This window comes from Natrix helvetica, assembly GCF_964273705.1.
Source record: "Natrix helvetica genome assembly, chromosome: 1".
NCBI lineage: Eukaryota > Metazoa > Chordata > Lepidosauria > Squamata > Natricidae > Natrix > Natrix helvetica.
The window spans coordinates 151,859,185-151,879,327 of NC_138548.1; the positions used below are offsets into that span (position 1 = coordinate 151,859,185).

General features: G+C 40.4%; 1 protein-coding gene across 1 annotated transcript in view; it reads right to left on the minus strand.

Moving 5' to 3' along the window:
• The window catches only part of CACNB4 (calcium voltage-gated channel auxiliary subunit beta 4), a 144,016-nt gene that overhangs the window by 23,551 nt on the left and 100,322 nt on the right, over positions 1-20,143 (minus strand). The window contains exons 4-9 of the mRNA XM_081956963.1: positions 12,542-12,664; positions 9,104-9,234; positions 4,286-4,362; positions 3,102-3,121; positions 2,929-3,009; positions 722-780 (exon numbers count right to left, since the gene is read on the minus strand). Of these exons, the coding sequence (XP_081813089.1) occupies positions 722-780; positions 2,929-3,009; positions 3,102-3,121; positions 4,286-4,362; positions 9,104-9,234; positions 12,542-12,664 (491 nt within the window). The remainder of the gene's footprint in view (positions 1-721; positions 781-2,928; positions 3,010-3,101; positions 3,122-4,285; positions 4,363-9,103; positions 9,235-12,541; positions 12,665-20,143) is intronic.

Consider the following 20,143-nt stretch of genomic DNA (forward strand, 5'->3'; position numbering starts at 1 on the left):
TTCTTTTTTTTTAGAGGAAGCAACAGCATTTTATCTAACTTTACTGAACAGAAAGCTCAAAGTTTTAAAATATTCATTTCAGCCAAAAACGTTTTGTTAACATTCAATACATATTTTTTGCAAGTTGAATCCATACAGACAGAAATAAGAACACTGAGTTTAGTTCTGCAAGGGTAACTAGGCATAAGATGGCAGATGCCCTTATAAACTTGAACAATCACATTTTATTTGTTTTGGGTATTTATACTGCATGCTAAAATATCTAATCAGTTAGTCCTATTAAGGATAGATAGATGATAGATAGATAGATAGATAGATAGATAGATAGATAGATAGATAGATAGATGATAGATAGATAGAATAATGATTACAGAAAGAAATAGTATTAAAACACTTAAGTAAATAAAATAAATAAATGGACATGCTTTCATGCATGTATGCTTCTATACATAATGGCTATGGCAGCCGAAATCAGTTACAGAGTATAATCAGTGGTGGGATTCAGCCAGTTCGCACCACTTCGGGAGAATCAGTTGTTAAGTTTCTGAGCAGTTTGATGAACTGGTTGTTGGAATAAATCATTAGGGCAGAGAACCGGTTGTTAAATTATCTGAATCCCACCAATGAGTATAATGATACCATTGACTGAGACATCCGTCTAGAAGCCTTCTAGGGGGAACCATGAATACAAAAAGGGGGGCAGGAGAACATTACTACTCACCTCCCATCGAACCTGTGCTTCAGGAAGTCAAACAGGGCTTTCTGCATCATGTCTGTCACCTTGCAGAGATTAAAAAAAATGAAGTAATAAGATCAACAACAGAGAAAAAGGAAGTCCCAAGTAAAAGAAGAAAGTGGAAAAGTTAAGGCATCGCAGATACTCAAAATTCTATACGCGGATTGCGGTGCCTTTAGCGAGTTAGCTCTCCTTCGACACACATTTTCTAGGTAAACTAGAAAGAACTAAATATTCTGCAACAGATACTGGAAGTTTTCTGACATGTCTCAGCACTTGCAAATGAGAACACAAATTGGTCTGCTTTTTATACACAACAACTCTCTGGGCTTTCCAGAATATGTTGGCAATCCTCAATTCCAGTTTATGCCTGCCAGAAACTGTCAGAAATGATTCTTCTTTGCTGGCTCATGCTGCAGGTTGTTCCCTGACTGGGATCTAAGCTACAGAGTTGGAAGGGGAAAATAAAGCCAAATCTTATTTAACTAAATGCTTAAATGCACCTACACAGGGTAGAAGGGCAGGATAGAAATGAAAGAAATCCAAAGTTTGTCTTGTTCCTTTTGCAGGATACATTTTTTTGTTCTCCAAATCCCCAAGAAATTGAGAACTTTTTAATTTTTTTGTACTGAAATATTTAGGCACTGTCTGAATATGTGAAATCACCACCATGGCTGGATTCGCACACCCAACTGAACCATCATCAAACAAACCACATGGTTTAGTCTTGTGCATCAATCTAGCTATTGTGTCTGGACTTAACCAAGTAATATTAATTATGATTTAGCAAAACAGACCAATTTTAATCCATGTTTCATGATCTCAGCTTATATCCATAAACCAGGAATTGGTGTGTGTGTGTCTGTGTGTGTGTGTAAAAATAATTTTGGGTAGGAGAAATGTTCAGGTATTCACATCACCACAGTAAGGTGAGATCAGAGCTAGTAGTGAACATAACCAAAATTTATTTCTCCTCTTTCTAACATTCGCTTCTCTTTCCCTTTATCTCTCATCCCAATGCACACAGTTATTCAGAAGTAACCAAGATGCATCAATCATGGAGGCAATCCATCAGACTTGTGTATGTGTGTGCGTGTATGTAAATCATGGTTTAGCAGCAGATCCAAAACACACCAGTCTGCACAGAAGAAAGGAAAGAGAAATAGATAGCTGCCACGATGGATGGGCTTAATTACAAAACACTTCATCCAAAAGTGCATAGGTGTCTTCTGTCCCCCAAGATTAGGCATGAGAAACTATGATCTTTTTATGGCTTGTGGACTTCAACTCCCAGAATTCCTGAGCCAGCCATGCTCAGGAATTCTGGGAGTTGAAGTCCACAAGTCACAAAGAGGCCATAATTCCCCACCTCTGACCTAGAAGTTTTTCAATCACCATCCAACTTCCTTTGTTTTTCCTGGGTAAATAGACACACTGTGAACAAAATATGGGGTTGTAGTCTCCCACCATTTTTTTTACACCTATCGGACCCACTGCAAAGTCACTGGAAACAAGGATGATTATAGAGGCTAATATAGTTGGCTCTACAGCAAGCCAACTCCTTTTAAGTTTTTGTTTAAAATTAAAAATAACACTCTAGAAATGAAACGGTAGACTGAAGCAAGGGACCTGGGAGGCACCATGGGAAGATATCTTTCGTGCACTTAAATAAACAAGTGAGCAAAACTTAAATCTTTCCTCTTACGTACCATCTGTCGTGCATATGTTTTGTTTCTGTTTTAAGACAAACAAAAAGTCGAGTGAAAGATTGATGTCCATTTTATTTGAGAAAGTATGTATCTTCCTTAACAGTTTTTAAAAAGGAGGGAATATGTTGCAGCTCTGGGAAAGCCATCTATTTCTCAAGACAGTTCCCTTTTCTTTGCAAATCTTGGTTTATTCATTTCATGGATATCAGACTATGTTATCTGATTCAGATATATCCAATAATAAACATTTAAAGTGGCTTTGCCCAAACTGGGCACTGCAGAAGTGTGTACATCAAGTTTCACAGCTGACTTGATAAAATTAGAAATAAATTCAAATATATTTGTATAGTTATCAGATGGGGGAAAACATAAGACAACCTTAGTTGTTATAATCTGATCCCACTCCGATCACTCAAAGTGGTCAAATAATTTGATATAGTTTAAAAGGAGTCTGGAATGTCAGTTGCTAACAGACGCACTTACTTCATAGCCTTTTAAAGAAGGGCCAACTAGCACAACAGGTCTCATGGATGGGACAACATCATAAGGAGGCACATGTTCTGTCTGAAAAAAAATATGTTTAGTAAACACCACCTCTTTGCAAGAGTACAGCAAGAAAATTTTAGTGGGCATTAAGAGAGAGATTGTGTACTTACCACTTTTTGTTTTTGTTTTGCTGAAAGATAAAAAAGATAAGATGATTTTGTTGAATTGCTGCATAGCAGCCATACAAACATGAATTCATTTACAAAATAATTTGGTGTGAGGAGACATCTAAGTTTAAACCCCTGTATCTTTCTGCTGCTGCTTGAGAAATAATTCAGTCTCTGCCTTCAGCTACTCCTTCCTTCCACCGGAATGCAGACTAGAACTTCAGGATAGCTGCCTTGTTCCTCACTTCCCATCAATTGTTCAGAAAGTTGCACCTTTCATATATATCCATTTCCACTTTTGTGGCGGAGAATGGCAATTTTAGATTATTATCCTTATCATTTAGCGAGGCTGAAGAGGTTGAGGTTGGGTATAATAATGGCATCGGAATGGATGTGACTTGAATTCTCCAAGGCTTAGCATACCTATTTCCTTTTATTTCCTAACAAATTATTGACTACGATTCCTCAACGTGCCATAGTTCAGTGACGTAAAGTCGGGGAGCTCTGGGAAACCAGTCAAGAGAGAAATCAAGGGGTGTATAAGCCATTTGTTTACTCTTCATTTAGGCCCAAATAGTTCCTCTCCCCTCAGTAATTCAGCTCTTGAAAGACTACGACAACAGGTGCTTATCAGGGACCATTATCCCTGAGATGAAACCTCAGGGATAATGAGTCATTGACACGTCTGAAAGACATGTGCAATTGGTGGCACCCACACAAAGCAAATTGGTAGATGCTCCATGCTGCCTCAGGTCCCTTTCACTTGCTCTTTCCCAGAATAAGAATACATTAGACATATTTCAAATTACCGCCTTGTGTTCCACCTAAGGCACACTACTAAAAAGGATAATATGTTGAGTAACGCGCAAAGTCGGTAACAGCATCACATGCGTGCAGACGTCATAGCTGAGATTTACAGAATCAGAACATTTTGATATCAAATCTTCAATGGGGAGGGACAAGTTTTATTCTGAAGTACACAAACAGTAGGGTCTATTTGAAAATCCTTCACAGGTATTGTCCAATTATTTTGAGAGCCAGTCTACATAAATGTGGTTTTTTGTCCATCTAAGAGGCTCACATTGACTCTCATCAGCACAATGCAAATTCGCATTAGAACTATATGTAGGACCTCCCCAATCAAAATTATTTGGGATCTATTTCCTCTGAAAACTTTGAAAGCTTACCAGTGGTAGTGGGTGTAGCTCGAAACGTACCAGACACCATTTCTCCAAGGCTTGAAGACGAATTCCCACTTGACTTCCTATATTATAAAGAATCCCATTAAATATTTGGATCACTGCGAAAATGTTGCACAACGGGATTTTGGTATTATTTACATGTGCCTGAAGGGTACCGAGGCCAACAGTGTTTCCTTCCGTTCTTAATTTCAGGTTGAGCTGGGTAAAAATCAGTATTCGCAATTACTTGGAACTGACTAAGTGAAAGGTTGTGAGATTTGAGATTATGCACCAAGACAACTGCCCTTCTGGTTCAAAGAGGCCTCTGAGGGTTACACTTAGAAGAGCTACTGTATTTTTCAGATTATAGACGCACTAGAATATAAAACGCACCAAGATTTTGAAGAGGTAAATTAAAAACAAAAAAGTTTTTGCACTCTGCAGACCTCCCAAACCCTCTGCACGCCCCCTTTTTTTGTGAAAAACAGGACATGCAGAGATTTGGAGAGACCTGTAAAGTGATCCTGGGGGCTGGGAGGGCAAAACCAAACAAAAAACAGTCTATTTTTCACGAAAATGGGCCCACCTTTTTGCAAAAATGGGGCATGAATAGACTTTGGGAGGCTTGTAGAGTGCTCCTGGGGGCTGGGTGAGGGAGAGGATTAATGTGCAAAAAAAGGGCCATTTTTTGCTCGTTTTTGCCCTCCCCAGGCCCCGCGAGCACTCTACAAGCCTTCCAAAACCTCTGCCCGTCCATTTTTGCAAAAGGGAGCGGTATTTGGGGAGGCCAAAAATGGTGTATTCAGTGTATAAGACACAACCAGATTTTCACCCTCTTTTTTGGGAGGAAAAGGTGCATCTTATACACCGAAAAATACGGTATTTAAAAAAAAATCTTGATTTTGTTGGCGGAAGTAATTCATTTCATTTGGCTCTGATGACTCAGATTCAGATGCATTTGCAAGTGGTGGGAATTATGGTTGTTGCAGTGTCCCATGGTCACATGATCGTTATTTGTACGCTTCACAATCAGCTTCTGACAATCAAGAGTCCACAGAGAAGCCGGAAGGAGAGCTGACGTCGTGACGGCACAACGTGCGATCTTGGTGTTCCGAGATCAGTCGAATGTCTGCCGGTGGATGGTCCATTCGGACCTAAACCGTCCCGCAGAGAAGGTGATTGAGAAGGGCACTTCCTGCTGATCTCAGGACACCGCAAAGTCTCTGAAAAATCCAGGAAAGCCCTTTTTTTCCAGCAACAGAAATGCAGCTAATGAAGCTGCTGAAGTTGGGACACCTCCGGAACGGGAAGAAAGCAGAAAGAGAAAGTGTGTTGAACTGGTGAGGAAATTTTATTAGAGGAAGAGACTACCCAAGAAAAAAATTTAAGTTAAGATTGAAGACAGAAGACTGTATGTGGCGAGATTGATCTGCATTGAACTTAGTGTGTTATCCAATTTCTAATTTTTTTTTAACAGATGGAAGTTTTGCAGGGGCCTTATTTTTTAAACTGAATGGATTAATTATTTCTTCTTCCTTTTTCACTTTTGCTTATATCTATGGATTAAAATTCTCCTCCTTTTTTATGATGCTTGATTTGATTGATTGGATTGTTTTTTATCTCCATTTAAGGGTTCTTTTTTCTTTCTTAAGTTGGAATATAAAGAAGATAATAAGAAGAATAAGAAGAGGGTTGTAACAACAGGAGGAAAAGCAGTTACACTGCCACAGAGGCTGGAGTCTGGAGACATTGTTTTTTCTTCTTTCTCTTAGATCACTTGAGATTCAAGGTTCTTTCAGTCTGTTTACTGACAGTGATAGTAGGAAGAGCACAAGTTGTTTATACAGGTACCTTTTGGAAGTTCTATCACTAGCTATTGGAGGGAAGACAACATTTTGACTTTAGCTATAGTTAAATAATGATTAGTAATGATAACAATATATATAGATATATTAGTTTGATAATATGAAATTTTATATAAATAACACATGGAGATTATGAGAGGAGGTTTAAAAGTTTTATCTAGAACATGTTATAAAGATGTATTGTGATTGGATGATTTTAGGATGATTTAATGGAATGTTATCATAGAATCCTATTCTAGATTTTGAATATTATATATAAAAGGATGTAAAAACAATTATAGTCAAATTAAGGTTGAGATATAATAAATGTGATATACATGAATATAGGTGAATTTAAAATATGCAATTTGATATGAAAAGCAGGTAGTGACTAGGGAGGAGATGCATGGAAATATTGCAACCAACTGACACACTTTCTACAATTTGTAATGGAAGATGGGTTTTTTTTATTTTTATGTTTGTTTGTCCTTGTTCAAAAACAAATAAAAATTGTTTTTTTTTAAAAAAAGAGTCCACAGAGAAGTCAGCAGTCAAATAGCAAGTCACAGTCACATCATGTCTCACTCAATAACCACCTCAGTTAACAATTGAATTACCAGCCCCAGTTGTGCTCCTTAAGTGTCATTAATATCATGTGTACTACCTGTACTGTAAGAATTGTCAATGGCATGGCATGGTTATACCTATCATTAATATCACCTGTGATATCTGACAAGTTAAAATAATTGACTATATGTAAAATGAAATGAAATATCTTGTATTTCCCATAAGGAGGAGCAGTACAACTATAAATATCAGGTAGACTGATAATATATTTTCTTCCAGAGTAATCATATTCCCGCCCAGGATTATGTGTCATTAAATTGAATTGGACATTTCCTACCTACAGTATTTTTTGGAGTATAAGACGCACCGGCGTATAAGAAGCACCAGGGTTTTGAAGAGGCAATTTTTTTTAAAAAAGTAGGTAGATAGATAGAAGTATAGAGAAGGAGAGAGAGAGAAATACAGTAGGTAGGTAGGGAGAGAGATAGAGTAGGTAGGTAGGTAGATGGATAGAGAGAAAGAGAGAGAAATACAGTAGGTAGGTAGGGAGAGAGATAGAGTAGGTAGGTAGGTAGGTAGGTAGGTAGGTAGGTAGGTAGGTAGATGGATAGAGAGAAAGAGAGAGAAATACAGTAGGTAGGTAGGGAGAGAGATAGAGTAGGTAGGTAGGTAGGTAGATGGATAGAGAGAAAGAGAGAGAAATACAGTAGGTAGGTAGGTAGGGAGAGAGAGAGAGTAGGGAGATGTTTCCAGGTGTATTTATCCATGTGCTGGAGAAGGAAACCAACCTGTAGCACCTAAGATTTGTTTCTGGTGGTACAGCACTTGATCAATGTAATTCTCATCAATCACTCTAACAAAGAGCTTTCCGAAAGGGAAAAAAAACTGTTTGCACTCTGCAAACCTCCTCAAAACCCAGTTTTTTTTCAAATAAAAGGCATGAATAGCCTTGGGGGGGGGGCTTGCAGAGTGCTCGGGGGGGGGCAAAATGAGCAAAAAATGGTCAATTTTTCACGAAAATGGGCCCATTTTTTGTCAAACAAATTGCATTCATAGCCTTATGGAGGCTTATAGAGTGCTGCTGGGGACTGGAGGGGGCACAAAACAGCCCATTTTTTGCTCATTTCTGCCCTCTCCAGCCCCTAGGAGCTCTCTGAAAGTTTTTGTAAGGGTATGCGTGTCCATTTTTGTGAAGGGGTGGGGCTTCGGGAGGCAAAAAAAAATGCTGCATTTGATGCATAAGACACACCCAGATTTTCAGCTTCTTTTTTGAGGAAAAAAGGTGCGTCTTATACTCCGAAAAATATGTTATACATATTAAAACAGACAATTGGTTTTAGCCTAATAATACACTTCTACTGTAACAAATGAATGCAACTAAGAATTTCTGTAAATTTCTGATTTGGATTTAAATTTGTAACTTTATTTTTAGCCAATAGCATGAAATAAAAATATTAGAAGAGTAGTTACATCCCCATTCACTCAGAGTAACTATTTTCAAAATTAGGATGATATATAATCTAGCCCCATATTTATTTATTTATTTTTAAAGGATAGAGTCTGGAAGCAAAAACTATTGGTTGTAATAAATCTAAAATCATCTACTAGCAGTGGTAATGGAGTAGGTGTTATGAACTGCCAAATAGAAAACATAGAGGCTGATAAAACAAATACACATTTCAAAGTGCAGATTAAACAGAATTGAAGTCAACCTTTTGGTTCACTGCCAATTACTCTTCTGATGATTACTACTGATGCCCAATTTCAAAGCACTTGTGCTCTTAAGGTTTTTCTTCTTTTTTAAAAAAATCTTTAAGCTAGTTTGGTCTGGCAGCACATCAAATTCAGGATGCTTTGAAATAAGCATGATTCTTCTGGCAATGATTCAATCTGATGATAGCTCTCCATAAAGTAGGGCATATGGCTACTGAAATCTTTTATCAATCATGGACTGATGACAATACCTGGACTTTATTCATTTCTAGGATGCTTCTAAGATTTAATCTTAATGAAAGAATTAGAAACATGAATCTAAGGATGAATATGTAGGTATGTAAATAGAATGCCAAAAAGGCAGAGCGATTGTATGCACAATCAAAACTATCAAAACTAGACTACTAAAGCGGGTGTGTTCCAGATGTCGCTGAATTCCTATCTAGGGCAACATTATTCACTATATTGGCCAGAAATTTTGAGATCAGTCAAGTCAATTCTGGTGGCACAAATTCAAGAACAGTGATCTAATCCTTTACAAACTCCCAATTTTGTTAGGCCCAATTTGAATAGTTTCTCATCTGTCAGAAAACAAATGTCACATTTTGAGAGATTACAAGTATTGGGCAAATCACTGAAAAGCTGGATTCGGTTAATATTAAAAAAGACAGTTTTGATGAAGCCAGTATATTTATCTTACCCTCCGTGAAAACGTCCTCTCTTCTGTTCTTGCTGGATCCGAATATTCTCCAACCTTAACGGGCTTGGGATGAAGCCAATCTCACAACCTTCTTTAACCAATCTTCCTATCCACCAGTCATTGTTATATTTCTGTAACGAAGGAAATATTTGTTTCTGTCTTTCCTTTGCCCTTTTTTCCACCTAACTTGGCATGCCTTGTCCTGTTCTCTCTTCCCATTATTACATCCCTTCGCACCATAATTGATTCCTGTATAACCTCTACAATATTTTAAATCAAAGCTGTAGCTTTGTTACTGAACTGTAACCTTTAATTTGAAGATGTGAGAAATGATTAAATAATATAGGGAGTAATAAATTAACTATCTTAATAGGCATTTAAGTTTATTTAATTATGCTACCGTGGACTTTCCAAATATAATTTAAAATATCTCAGATTTAGTTTTGGTTCTAGCCCCATCACTTTAAAGAAAGAATCCCCTCTTGGTTCAATTCAAAGATCAGGTAAGTCTCCTTAACTAACATTAGTTTCACACTGGTGCTCTCTATGGACTGTCTCTTGAGAAGTGGACAGTGTTGCCTTGGATATCTCAAATGAAGTTAGCCAAATTCCCTGCTCCAATGACTTTTTGAAAACACTCTTTTATTTAGAAAAAATAAAATAAATGGGAAGATGGTGTTCTGGAAAATGGAATTCAAAATCTTTATTTTACAAGAATTATATGGCTCCCACGTAAACCTTGCAAGCTTTCCTAGAAAATAAAAGCTTTGGATAGTTGTAGTCATCTGAAGGGGGAAGATATATGGGTGTTTTATGAATGGTCATATTCACCATTGGATTTTATGAATAGGGAGGTAAGTCCTAGGGGCAGGCATTTGGTGAAAGTGACATAGCACCCTCAAAAACGACACATTCGCCCTCAAAGGCTGCCAAACTCTGAGTTGTATTTTATGTTGATGTTATGCTACCGACAACAGAATTTTATACAGATCCTTACTTGATCAAAATATGCAAGCCTGCATTTATGGCAGAACCAAATTATGACCCTACTTTAGTGATTTTCCTCTAGATTTCTCTTCTCTCCATTTGCCAATATCTCAGTGCTACAATTTTGTATCCTCCTTTCCTATTTCCCCCACTGGTAGAAGTGAATTCATACTGAAGAATGTGTAACCCAATGAATATATAAAGCACAGCCTTTTTGTGCCTCTATTGAGCAGATCAAGACAATGATGAGGTAGCTAAGGAGGAGAAAAGCAAAAGGCAAAGCGAGACCTGTGAGGTTCACCACAGACGCAAGTTCAAGAACTGTTATATTAGAAACACTTCATACATTTATTAATTGTGGGAGTTTAGGAGGATTTATCAGGGGAACTACCAGATTTCTATAAACTGTTTTGTTAAAAAGTCTGCTCTATTTACGAAGTTGATTTAATTGGATATTAATGAATACCAATGTTTATTTCATCAAAAGCACTTTCCTTTATGTTTTTCAAAGCATGTATTCATGCCTTCATTTCTTCAAATATATCAACCACCCAACTCCAATGATCTCTGGCCAGTATACATAACCAAAAAACCCCATAAAAATAAATATAAATGCACATGGCAGTATACAAAGAAGAGATTTATCTTCTTTCTGTTGGTAACTGAGCATGAGAGGTTTATGCATTGCAATAAATGTTGCCACATAGTCTGTTTAAAAGTACATAATATATTATCTAATGGATGATGAATGAGACATCTTCAATATGCAGTTATCCATTCTTGCTGACATTTTAGCTTGCTACCAAAGTGACTTTGCTTGATGTCTGAACTATACACAGTTAAGGGTGTCTGGTTCCTAAGGACTTATGATCCAAAATACACACATGCACACACCCTCCAGAAACTGCTAATTGAAGCAGTGGCAGAAACTTATCAAATTGTTTTTCCATCATCTTGTTCAGGGGAAGAGAGGGGGTCTGCGTGTGTGATGTAGTAGCACATTGTTCTAATACATAATTTCCAAGCTCAGTGCCAAACACCAAGGAGAGTATAATTTATGTCTTATTAAAAAAACAATTATATGTACCATAAGGCATTGTGTTTCAGCTATAAGAGCCCACTTAAATACTGCCAAGAACCAGCATGGAGGATGGGGGGGAGATAAAAGAGTAGAGGCTCTCTTAAGTGTGTACCTTATTTACCTCTCATCCCAATTGCAGGATTCCTGGTTATTTGCAATAAATGCTCTTTCTCCATAACAATTAGAAATTATCATAAAGTTGTAATCATAACCTAATCCTCCTGATCCTCATTTAAAAGTTAGTTCAATAAAAACAATATTGAGAATATATTTTTTATTTCAGAAAACTAACTTGCATAGCTCCACTTTGGAAATAGATTTTGCCCTGAGTGTTTTTTCGTTCCAGTTTTCTCCACTGAACAAAATAAAACATACCCAGATTTCATTTTAGGATTGGACTTGAACATTGGCATCTAAGGCAAAGACTCTGTATATTCTGTTTTACCATAACTATCATTCAACTTAATGGTACTCCCGAATAATAATTAATTTTGTAATGTTGCAGTTTGTAATTGTTAAAATTAGTCTCGCATGAAATAATGAGAAAAGCTTGTCATGAGATGGAATCATTTCTACCTAGTAAGGAATGGAAGATATATAACTAAAATAACCAAACCACTTACAAAATAAAATGTTCTGGTATTTGTTGACTATTAAAAGAGAGATGGGACTGAAGCCTATTCATATGCCACCTTTATGTCTTGTACAAATGCAAAGGTAGGGTTTTTATAAGCAAGGCACAAATAAAACCATTTAGGAACCCCAAGGACTCCTAAATATTCACTAAGTAATGCAAGAGCCTGTTTTGTTGTTGTTGTTTGTTGTTCAAGGAATAATGGATGAGATCAAACCCCAATTGGCCTCACTGAAGCTTCTCTGGCTTCAAACGTCATGTTCTGAAGTATACAACCTCTAAGCAGGGGTCTCCACCTTGGCAACTTTACGACTTGTGGACTTCAACTCCCAGAATTCCTCAGCCAGCATGCGCTAGCACAAGTCCTAAAGTTGCCAAGGTGGGAAACCCCTGTTCTAAGCTATTTGAAATGTCACTCAAGATAAGTGGCTCCTAATAAAGCAGTCTTTCATCCAGCCTTTTCCAAAGCAAAGCTACTGAGATTGGTTTCAACTCCCATAATTTCAGGCATGCATGACCAAAAAGGCCGTGGGACTGAAAATTAGGAAAATTGAAAGTGGACACTCCTGGAGAACAACAAGATTGGGCTAGTCTTTTCTAAGTGAGTGCCATGCTGTGTAAAACACTGGCTGTTTTTCTACTTCGTTTTCTACCCTGCAGAGCCAAACCTTGTTCCAGGGAGGGGCGGAGGTGGAAGGTGGGAGAGAAGAGCAAAGTATTTGGTTATATGATTTACCTCTTTAATGTGCAGGAAATCCTTGGCATCAAAAGAAATGGCAGTGCTTGGTACTGGAACATCCTCGTCTAGCGCTCCGCAGTAGCTGATATTAGTCTTTACAGCAAATGCTACAGGCTTGGACTAGGAAAGAAATACAGTTTCTAATTATAAAAAGTAAGGTAAGGGGGGAAAGGGAGATAAGGAATTAGTTAAAATAAAATAAATACTAAAATGGCTTAATACTGAATAAAAGAACTGAAACGAATAAAAAAAAAAATCAGCAGCTCATTATCACCGTCTCAAGAAATATATTGCATAGGAGCCTGGAAGAGAAATGGCCAGTCAACCTTTGTTCATGCCCTAACATTCAGCCAGAGAATGGCAACTTAGGACATGACCATTTTTATAACTACAGAACAGTTCTCTGAAGGTTTGGTTTCTTCTGTATTATACTCTTTTCTTAGGAGAAATGTGTATTATTATGCACAACGATCATTCAGCTGATCATTAAACACTATGTGACAATTGGATAGGCCTCAAATACATGTTTACATTCATTATTTTCTAATTTCTAAACTCAACCTGGCTGAATTCATGCAAAATAAGCTGGGATGTTTTTTTAAAAAAACATGATGCTCAAGCTAGAATGACCCACTTCACATATCACACTAAGCTAAAAGCAAACACACCGCATTCTAGATTAACATGACATGTGAAACCAGGCATACTTTCAGAGATTATGTTGTTTATTTGCAATCAAGGTGTCTGATTTAGGGCAGGGTTACTGCCGGTTTGTTCGCGCATGCTGGATGCCCGTGCTGGATGTGTGCTGCACGCACAAGCGCAGTTCAATGGAGATTGTTCTACGCATGTGCAGAACTAAAAAAAATGGCTGCAGCGGTGGCAGCGACCAGGGAACCGGTTCAGGGGCATGGCCAGCCTGTTGGTTCTACGACCGAGGCTGTCATACTACTACCAGTTCCGCCAAACCGGTAGTAACCCACCTCTGGTTTAGGGAAATTTATACAGGATCCAGATAACAAAGTAGTTTATTTACAGTCAGTCCATTTCTCCTGCTGCTTCTTTTTTTTTTTGCTGACTGCAAAATAGGCGTATTGGAAAGTTCCCTATTTAAGCAGTCAGCAGGAGGAAATTGGGGAACTGAACCATGGAAAAAGATGGTAGAGAATCACTAATTGTAGTAGCAGAATGAGTTACATTTCATCATCAACTTAAACTACAATAATTTCTGAATCCAGCAAATCTTCAGTGATTGCTAAACTCGTTACATTTCATCACCACATAAACTATTAAATCACTCATAAATCAGTTTCTTTTTCTATTGTTACTAAGATAGTTCTAGTTGATGCTAACTTTTGAAAGTGTCGTTTAAAAATAACAAAAATATATACATGAAGCAAAAGCAGTTCCTATAGATGCCAGGTATGAAATTTCTTGGCAAAACACACCTGATATCTGTGATCCTCCTCAGGGAAAAAACACAGATATTAAACATCTGAATTGGGGGGGGGGAGGGAACGACTTTGGAACTTTGTTTTTTCCCTTGCACAATGTGTACAGACATCCACCTTGAATTAATTTAATGGGATCCTATTACAGGAAAAATGATATGCAAATACAGTTAGGTGACTTTTCATTTGCTTATTAGTAACAATAGCCACAGCACTTAGACGTACATACCGCTTCACAGTGCTTTACAGCCCTCTCTAAGCGTTTTACAGAGTCAGCATATTGCCCCCAAGAATTTGAGTTCTCATTTTACCCACTTCAGAAGGATGGAAGGCTGAGTTAACCAGGCTGAGCCTGGTGAGATTCGAACTGCCAAACTGCTAGCAGACGGTGATCAGCTGTAGTACTGCACTCTAACCACTGCGCTACCACAGCTCTTAGTGACTTGGTTTCCCTTACATATCTCAGTAAATATTATAGTTTCAGAAATTCTGGGTCTCTGATGACATGCCATTTGATACCTTCTCTGCTTTCTTTAATAATAATAATAAATAATAAATAATAAAATTTATTTCTTAGCCGCACCCTCTCCCGAAGGACTCGGGGCGGCGTACAATAAAACACATAAAAACAGTATAGACAATACACAGACAAAAATAAACGAATACGTGTACATGGAGGAGGTAAGAAGATGAATAAAAACAGTTAAAACACAATTTAAAATCCCCTAATAAAATTCCAAAAGTCACAAAATTAAAAAACCCGTCAGGAGCAGTGTGAACGAACTATGGTTGAGCCAGGCCAGCTACTTGGAATAGGTGGGTCTTGAGCTTTATCCGGAAGGCGCGGAGGTCAGAGGTAGTCCTAATATCCGGGGGAAGGTCATTCCACAGGGCTGGGCCCGCAACAGAGAAGGCTCTACTCCTAGACGCCGCCCCCCGACATTGTCTGGTGGACGGCACCTGGAGGAGTCCCTCTCTGTGCGAGCGAATTACTCTTCAACAGTTTAGTTCCAAATTCGCATTTTTCCCCCCTGAAAAATGCTACCCAATCAGAATTACTAATAATTGCTAGGAGTAAAAGATTACGCCTGTCCTGGTTCAGTTAATTCATCTGGTGTTTAAATTAAAGAGAGTCATCTGCATTTCTCTGTTAATTAGTCTGGGGGAAAAACCTCTTTAGGTGGACTTTAATATCTTACAAATGCCAATCTATTAGAGCATCTGTCCATCTGAAGAGATGCTGTGTTACAGCATCCAGTGTGGAAAAAAGAGCCCAGTGGGGAAACATGAATATCCTCCTTACCAGTCAAGAAGTTCACTGCAGCTCCAAATTCAGCAAATTGCCCTCCTTACTCTATAACAGCTTGTCTTTTATGAGATCCATCAAGAGCTGCTATTGCAAGATGAGCAGCCATATAAATAGATTAAAACAAATGAATAAATAGTTCCACACTGCCATAAAATTTCACAGCTCAGGATAAACACTGTCATCTTTGTCTGAAGGGCTCCAACTATCTTTCAGCTGAAACACGTGCTTTTCTTTTCATGCCTTCCTTGCTGCCTGCTCTGGCCGTACTTATTCAAAACGGAGTTCCCCGAGCGCAATGACAAGATTTGTTAGCAATATATCCACAGTCATTTTGGAGGGCTGATTAGCTTTGAAAATTGGAAACTGGCTTGAACTGGCCTGAAAAGCCAGTTCAAAGGCTTTTTTGAAACTGGTTTTTCAATCTTGTTCAAGCCAGTTTCCAATTTTCAAAGCTAATCAGCCCTCCAAAATGTATGTGGATATATTGGTCAGCATTATCTTTATTTCCAAATTCACGCCATAATGTTCCTTCAGACTGATGGGCAGCTGCTAATCCAGTATTTTATTTGCAAGCATGTCTGCTTGCTGAAGATGACACAAAGGTACGTAAATATGGATTATAGTTTTACACACACACACACCAGTGGTGGGATACGACAGGTACGCCCCAGTACAGGCATACCGGTGCCTGCTGGGGGCACCAGGTACTGTTCCGGTACGGTGCTCCGGAGGGCCCACCCGCCCCCCTTACTGGTATTTGAGCCAATTGGGGCTTCCACACATGTGCACAGAGCATACGACGCCTGTGCAATGCTCCGCCGAGCAGTTGGAGTGTTGTGGAGCATTGCGGGCAGTAAGTACACATGCGCGCGCTTCGCACCCGTGCATGTGGCGGATGCCCGGCCCCGTTCCACCGTACCCGTTGCACCAGAATCTGGAACCCACCACTGACACACACACACATTCTGGAAGAAGACTGTGGTAATCTTTAATTATACGGTTGCCCAGAATGTGTCTTTATAAGTCATCAGAAACTGAGCTTGACTCAAAGGAGATAATCTGCTTTTAATGTCCTCCTTCCAATCAGGTTATAGATGAGCAACGCTTTCCCGTCAGCAGTCACTTACAGGAACTCACTCACAATATCTAATTCTATCCAATTCACTAAACATTTTCCACTTTCTACTGAAAATAGTTCTTTTTTTTCTTAGCAGCCCAACTCCAATGTTTCCCTATGCTCTTATGTGTGCCTACATACTTTCAAACATTTTCCATCTTAATACTTGTTTCAGCTTTCTCAATTCTTACAAACATATATATTCAAGCTTAATAATAATGCCCATCACCTGAGAAAGGGCGTTGGTACTTACCTGATACGCCTCTTCTCATAGTGGGGGAGGAGTATCCAGGATGGGTTGACCTTGTCCTCTACTGATTGGACTGAGTCAGATAAGCTCTTTTAGCCACGCCTCAGTCACCAGGCTCCACCCAGTTATCAGCTAAGAACTCTATCCGACTCGCTTTGTCATCCACTCTAGACTTTATTTTAGTTTCAAACCTTTATTTATTACTTCAACAGAACAGTTCAACAAACAACGTAACAATTTTGCAACATACCCATATCAGGGAGGGACTGGATACTTCTCCCCCACTATGAGAAGAGGTGTATCAGGTAAGTACCAACGCCCTTTCTCCATAGTGAGGGGAGGAGTATCCAGGATGGGATGTACCAAAGCCTACACGTCCCTAGGGAGGGTTACACATTTGAGTATATGCCCAAACTTATGCCCGATGAGACCTCTCCCCCGCCTTGCGACCAGCCTGCAACACCCTACGTCCGAATGAGGCTTCCGCAGAAGCAAAGGAGTCCAACTTGTAATTCCTCATGAATGGCGAGGGGGAAGACCCTATGGCTGCCCTACAGATCTCAGATAGTGAGGCCTGCGTGGCCCAGGCTGCCAAATTGGCCACGGTTTTTGTAGAATGCATTGTGATAGAACTCGGTTTCTGCAGACCCCGTGCCTGATAGGCAGAAGCAATACAGGTTCTTAACCACCTGCCTATCGTGGTGGAAGTCACCTTGTTCCCCAGGGACCCTGGCTGGAAGGAAACAAATGGGACTTCCGATTTCCTGTTCAGCCTGGTTCTTCTGAGGTAAATCCTCAAAGACCTTCTCACATCCAAGGTGTGCCACTTCCTCTCTAATGGGTGAGAAGGGTCCGGACAGAAATTGGGCAATATCAGCTCCTGTAAGAGCACACCTTGGGTATGAAGGAGGGGTCCAACTTTAACACTACCCTGTCCTGGTGGAACACGCAGAAATCTTCCCTTGTAGACAGAGCCTGCAGATCGGATATCCTCCTAGCAGAGGTGATGGCCACCAAAAAGTCCACCGTAAGTGTCAGGGACTTCAGAGACAGTACTTAATGGACTGAACGGAGGGCCTTTCAGAGCGTCCAACACCTTGTGTAAGTCCCAGGAAGGGTAACTGTGCACCATAGGCGGTTTAAGATTGGAGGCCCCCTTGAGGAACTGCCAGACCATCGGATGGTGAGTCAGTGTCTGAGATCTACCGCACAGGAGTACCGATGAAACGGCCGAGACCTGTCTCCTTATCGTGTTGGTAGCCAACCCTCTGTCCAGCCCCGCCTGAAGGAAGTCCAGAACTTGTGCAACAGTGGCCCGGACCGGATTGTGCCCCTAGATGCACCATGTTGAAAAAGCCCGCCATGTAGCGCCGTAAATGCGCTCCATGGAGGATCTGCGAGCTGCCTGGATAGTCTGTATAACCCTGGGGGAGAAGTGATCTTCCCTCCAGATGCTCCGCTCAAGTGGCCAGCGGTCAACTGGAGCCACTGAGGGTCCGGGTGTTCCAGTGACACCTGACTGAGGGAGATCGTCTCCTGGGGGATCCTCCAGGGGCTGTCCACCGAGAGGCATTGGAGATCGGCAGACCAAGGCCTTCGGGGCCAGTGTGGGGCTATCAGTACCACTTCCGCCCCCTCCCGCAATATTTTTTGTATGACCCTGGAGATCAGGGGTAAGAATGGATAGGCATAGAGGCCAAGGGCAGCAGAGAGCCTCTACCCCCTCCGCCCCCCATGTCCGGTACCTGGAGTAAAACCTCAGGAGCTGGGCGTTGAGGGGAGTGGCGAATAGGTCGACCTCCGGGCATCCAAATCACTCTGCCAGCTCCTTGAAGATTGCTGGCTGCAGCTTCCACTCCAAATTGTCCACCTCGGTCTGGCTGAGCCAATCGGTTCTGATGTTCTCCACCCCTGCTATATGTTCTGCCCTCAGCGAATGCTGTCTAAGGTCATAGGCTATCTGAGGTGCTTCTACGATTTCTCATAGTTAGACATCTAATTCTGAGTTTGTGGTGGGTTCAGGCATGGGGACCGGCCTGTCTGACCCTTTTGCCATGGCTAGAAGGGTGCTATAATTCTATAAACTAGGATTAGCTCAAAAAATTTCTTGAATGTATTATGAATTCTTTGAGTTCAATTCACTTGTTGGCCACTAGGGTGCGTTGCAAGACTTTGTAGATGTAGGCACAGTTCACGTGTCAGCCACTAGAGTGCATTGCAAAACTTTGTAGACGCAGACGCAGTTCACTGGTCAGCCATTAGAGTGTGTTGCAGGGCTTTGGAGATGCAGTCGCAGTTCACGTTTCAGCCACTAGAGTGTGTTGCCAGACTTTGCAAATGCAGGCACAGTTCACGTGTCAGCCATTAGAGTGCATTGCAAAACTTAGTAGACGCAGTTCACTGGTCAGCCACTAGAGTGCATTGCAGGGCTTTGGAGATGCAGGCGCAGTTCACGAGTTGGCCACTAGGGTGCGATGCAATGCTTTGTAGATGCAGGCGCACATCATTTGTCGGCCACTAGGTGTTGCAAGTGTTTGCCTGAAATACTTGATTGCAGTTTGTAAGGAGCCACTAGAGGGCGCTGCTTGTGCCTACTGTTTGGAGTGATTGCTAATGGTGCCTTCCTTGCTGTTAAAGGATGGAAGGCTGAGTCAATCTTGAGCTAGTGAGATTTGAACTTCCAAACTGCAGCTAGCAATGAGCTGAAGTAGCCTGCAGTACTGCACTCTAACCCCTGTGCCACCTCGGCTCTAGTTGCCAAGGCTATTCTGCTAGTGAGGTTGTTAAGCTGACTCTCCAGTTTTTGGAATTCCTAAGGGTCTTTACCCAAACTCGGAACCCGTCTTGGACCTGGCTAGTTTGGTACCTTCTATAGGGGTTGAGCCCCTCCCAAATAATTCATAAACAATAGTAACCAATCTACAAGAGCATAACAATCTTTTCAGTTGAACTACATCTGCCTTTTGGCCCTTTGGCTGCCCGAAGGCAAGCTGATGTTGGGATGGTTGGGGCGTCTTTATTGCCCCTCGTTGTCAGCACAACTTATCATTAAAGTTCAAAGGATTTGAGAGGTCAGGTCTGGGCTAGCTGACCTCTTTTTCATTCAGGTTTCGTTTCCATGGAGATCTTTCCACTTTTACAAAAGTGGAAGGCTTTTACAACCACTTAAGGAATAAGGCTTGGAATTTGCATCAGGTTTCTCTTTATTTGTTAGACCACATGTGTTTGGCCTTAACAACAGCAGATCAGATTACATAGGTTGGGAAGGGGCGGGGTTGCTTTATCATGCGATTCCTGGATCCCTTCCCCTGGAGCTCAATTAGCTGGAAACAAGGTCGATCTTGATTTCAAACAAGGAGAGGAAACATGCTTTTCTAACTTTGCAGGATCTGCTTTCTCAGTATATCAGAGAAGAACAAAAACAGGCTTTCCAGAGCAGATTGAATCAGTTAGGTGATAGATGCTGCATTTC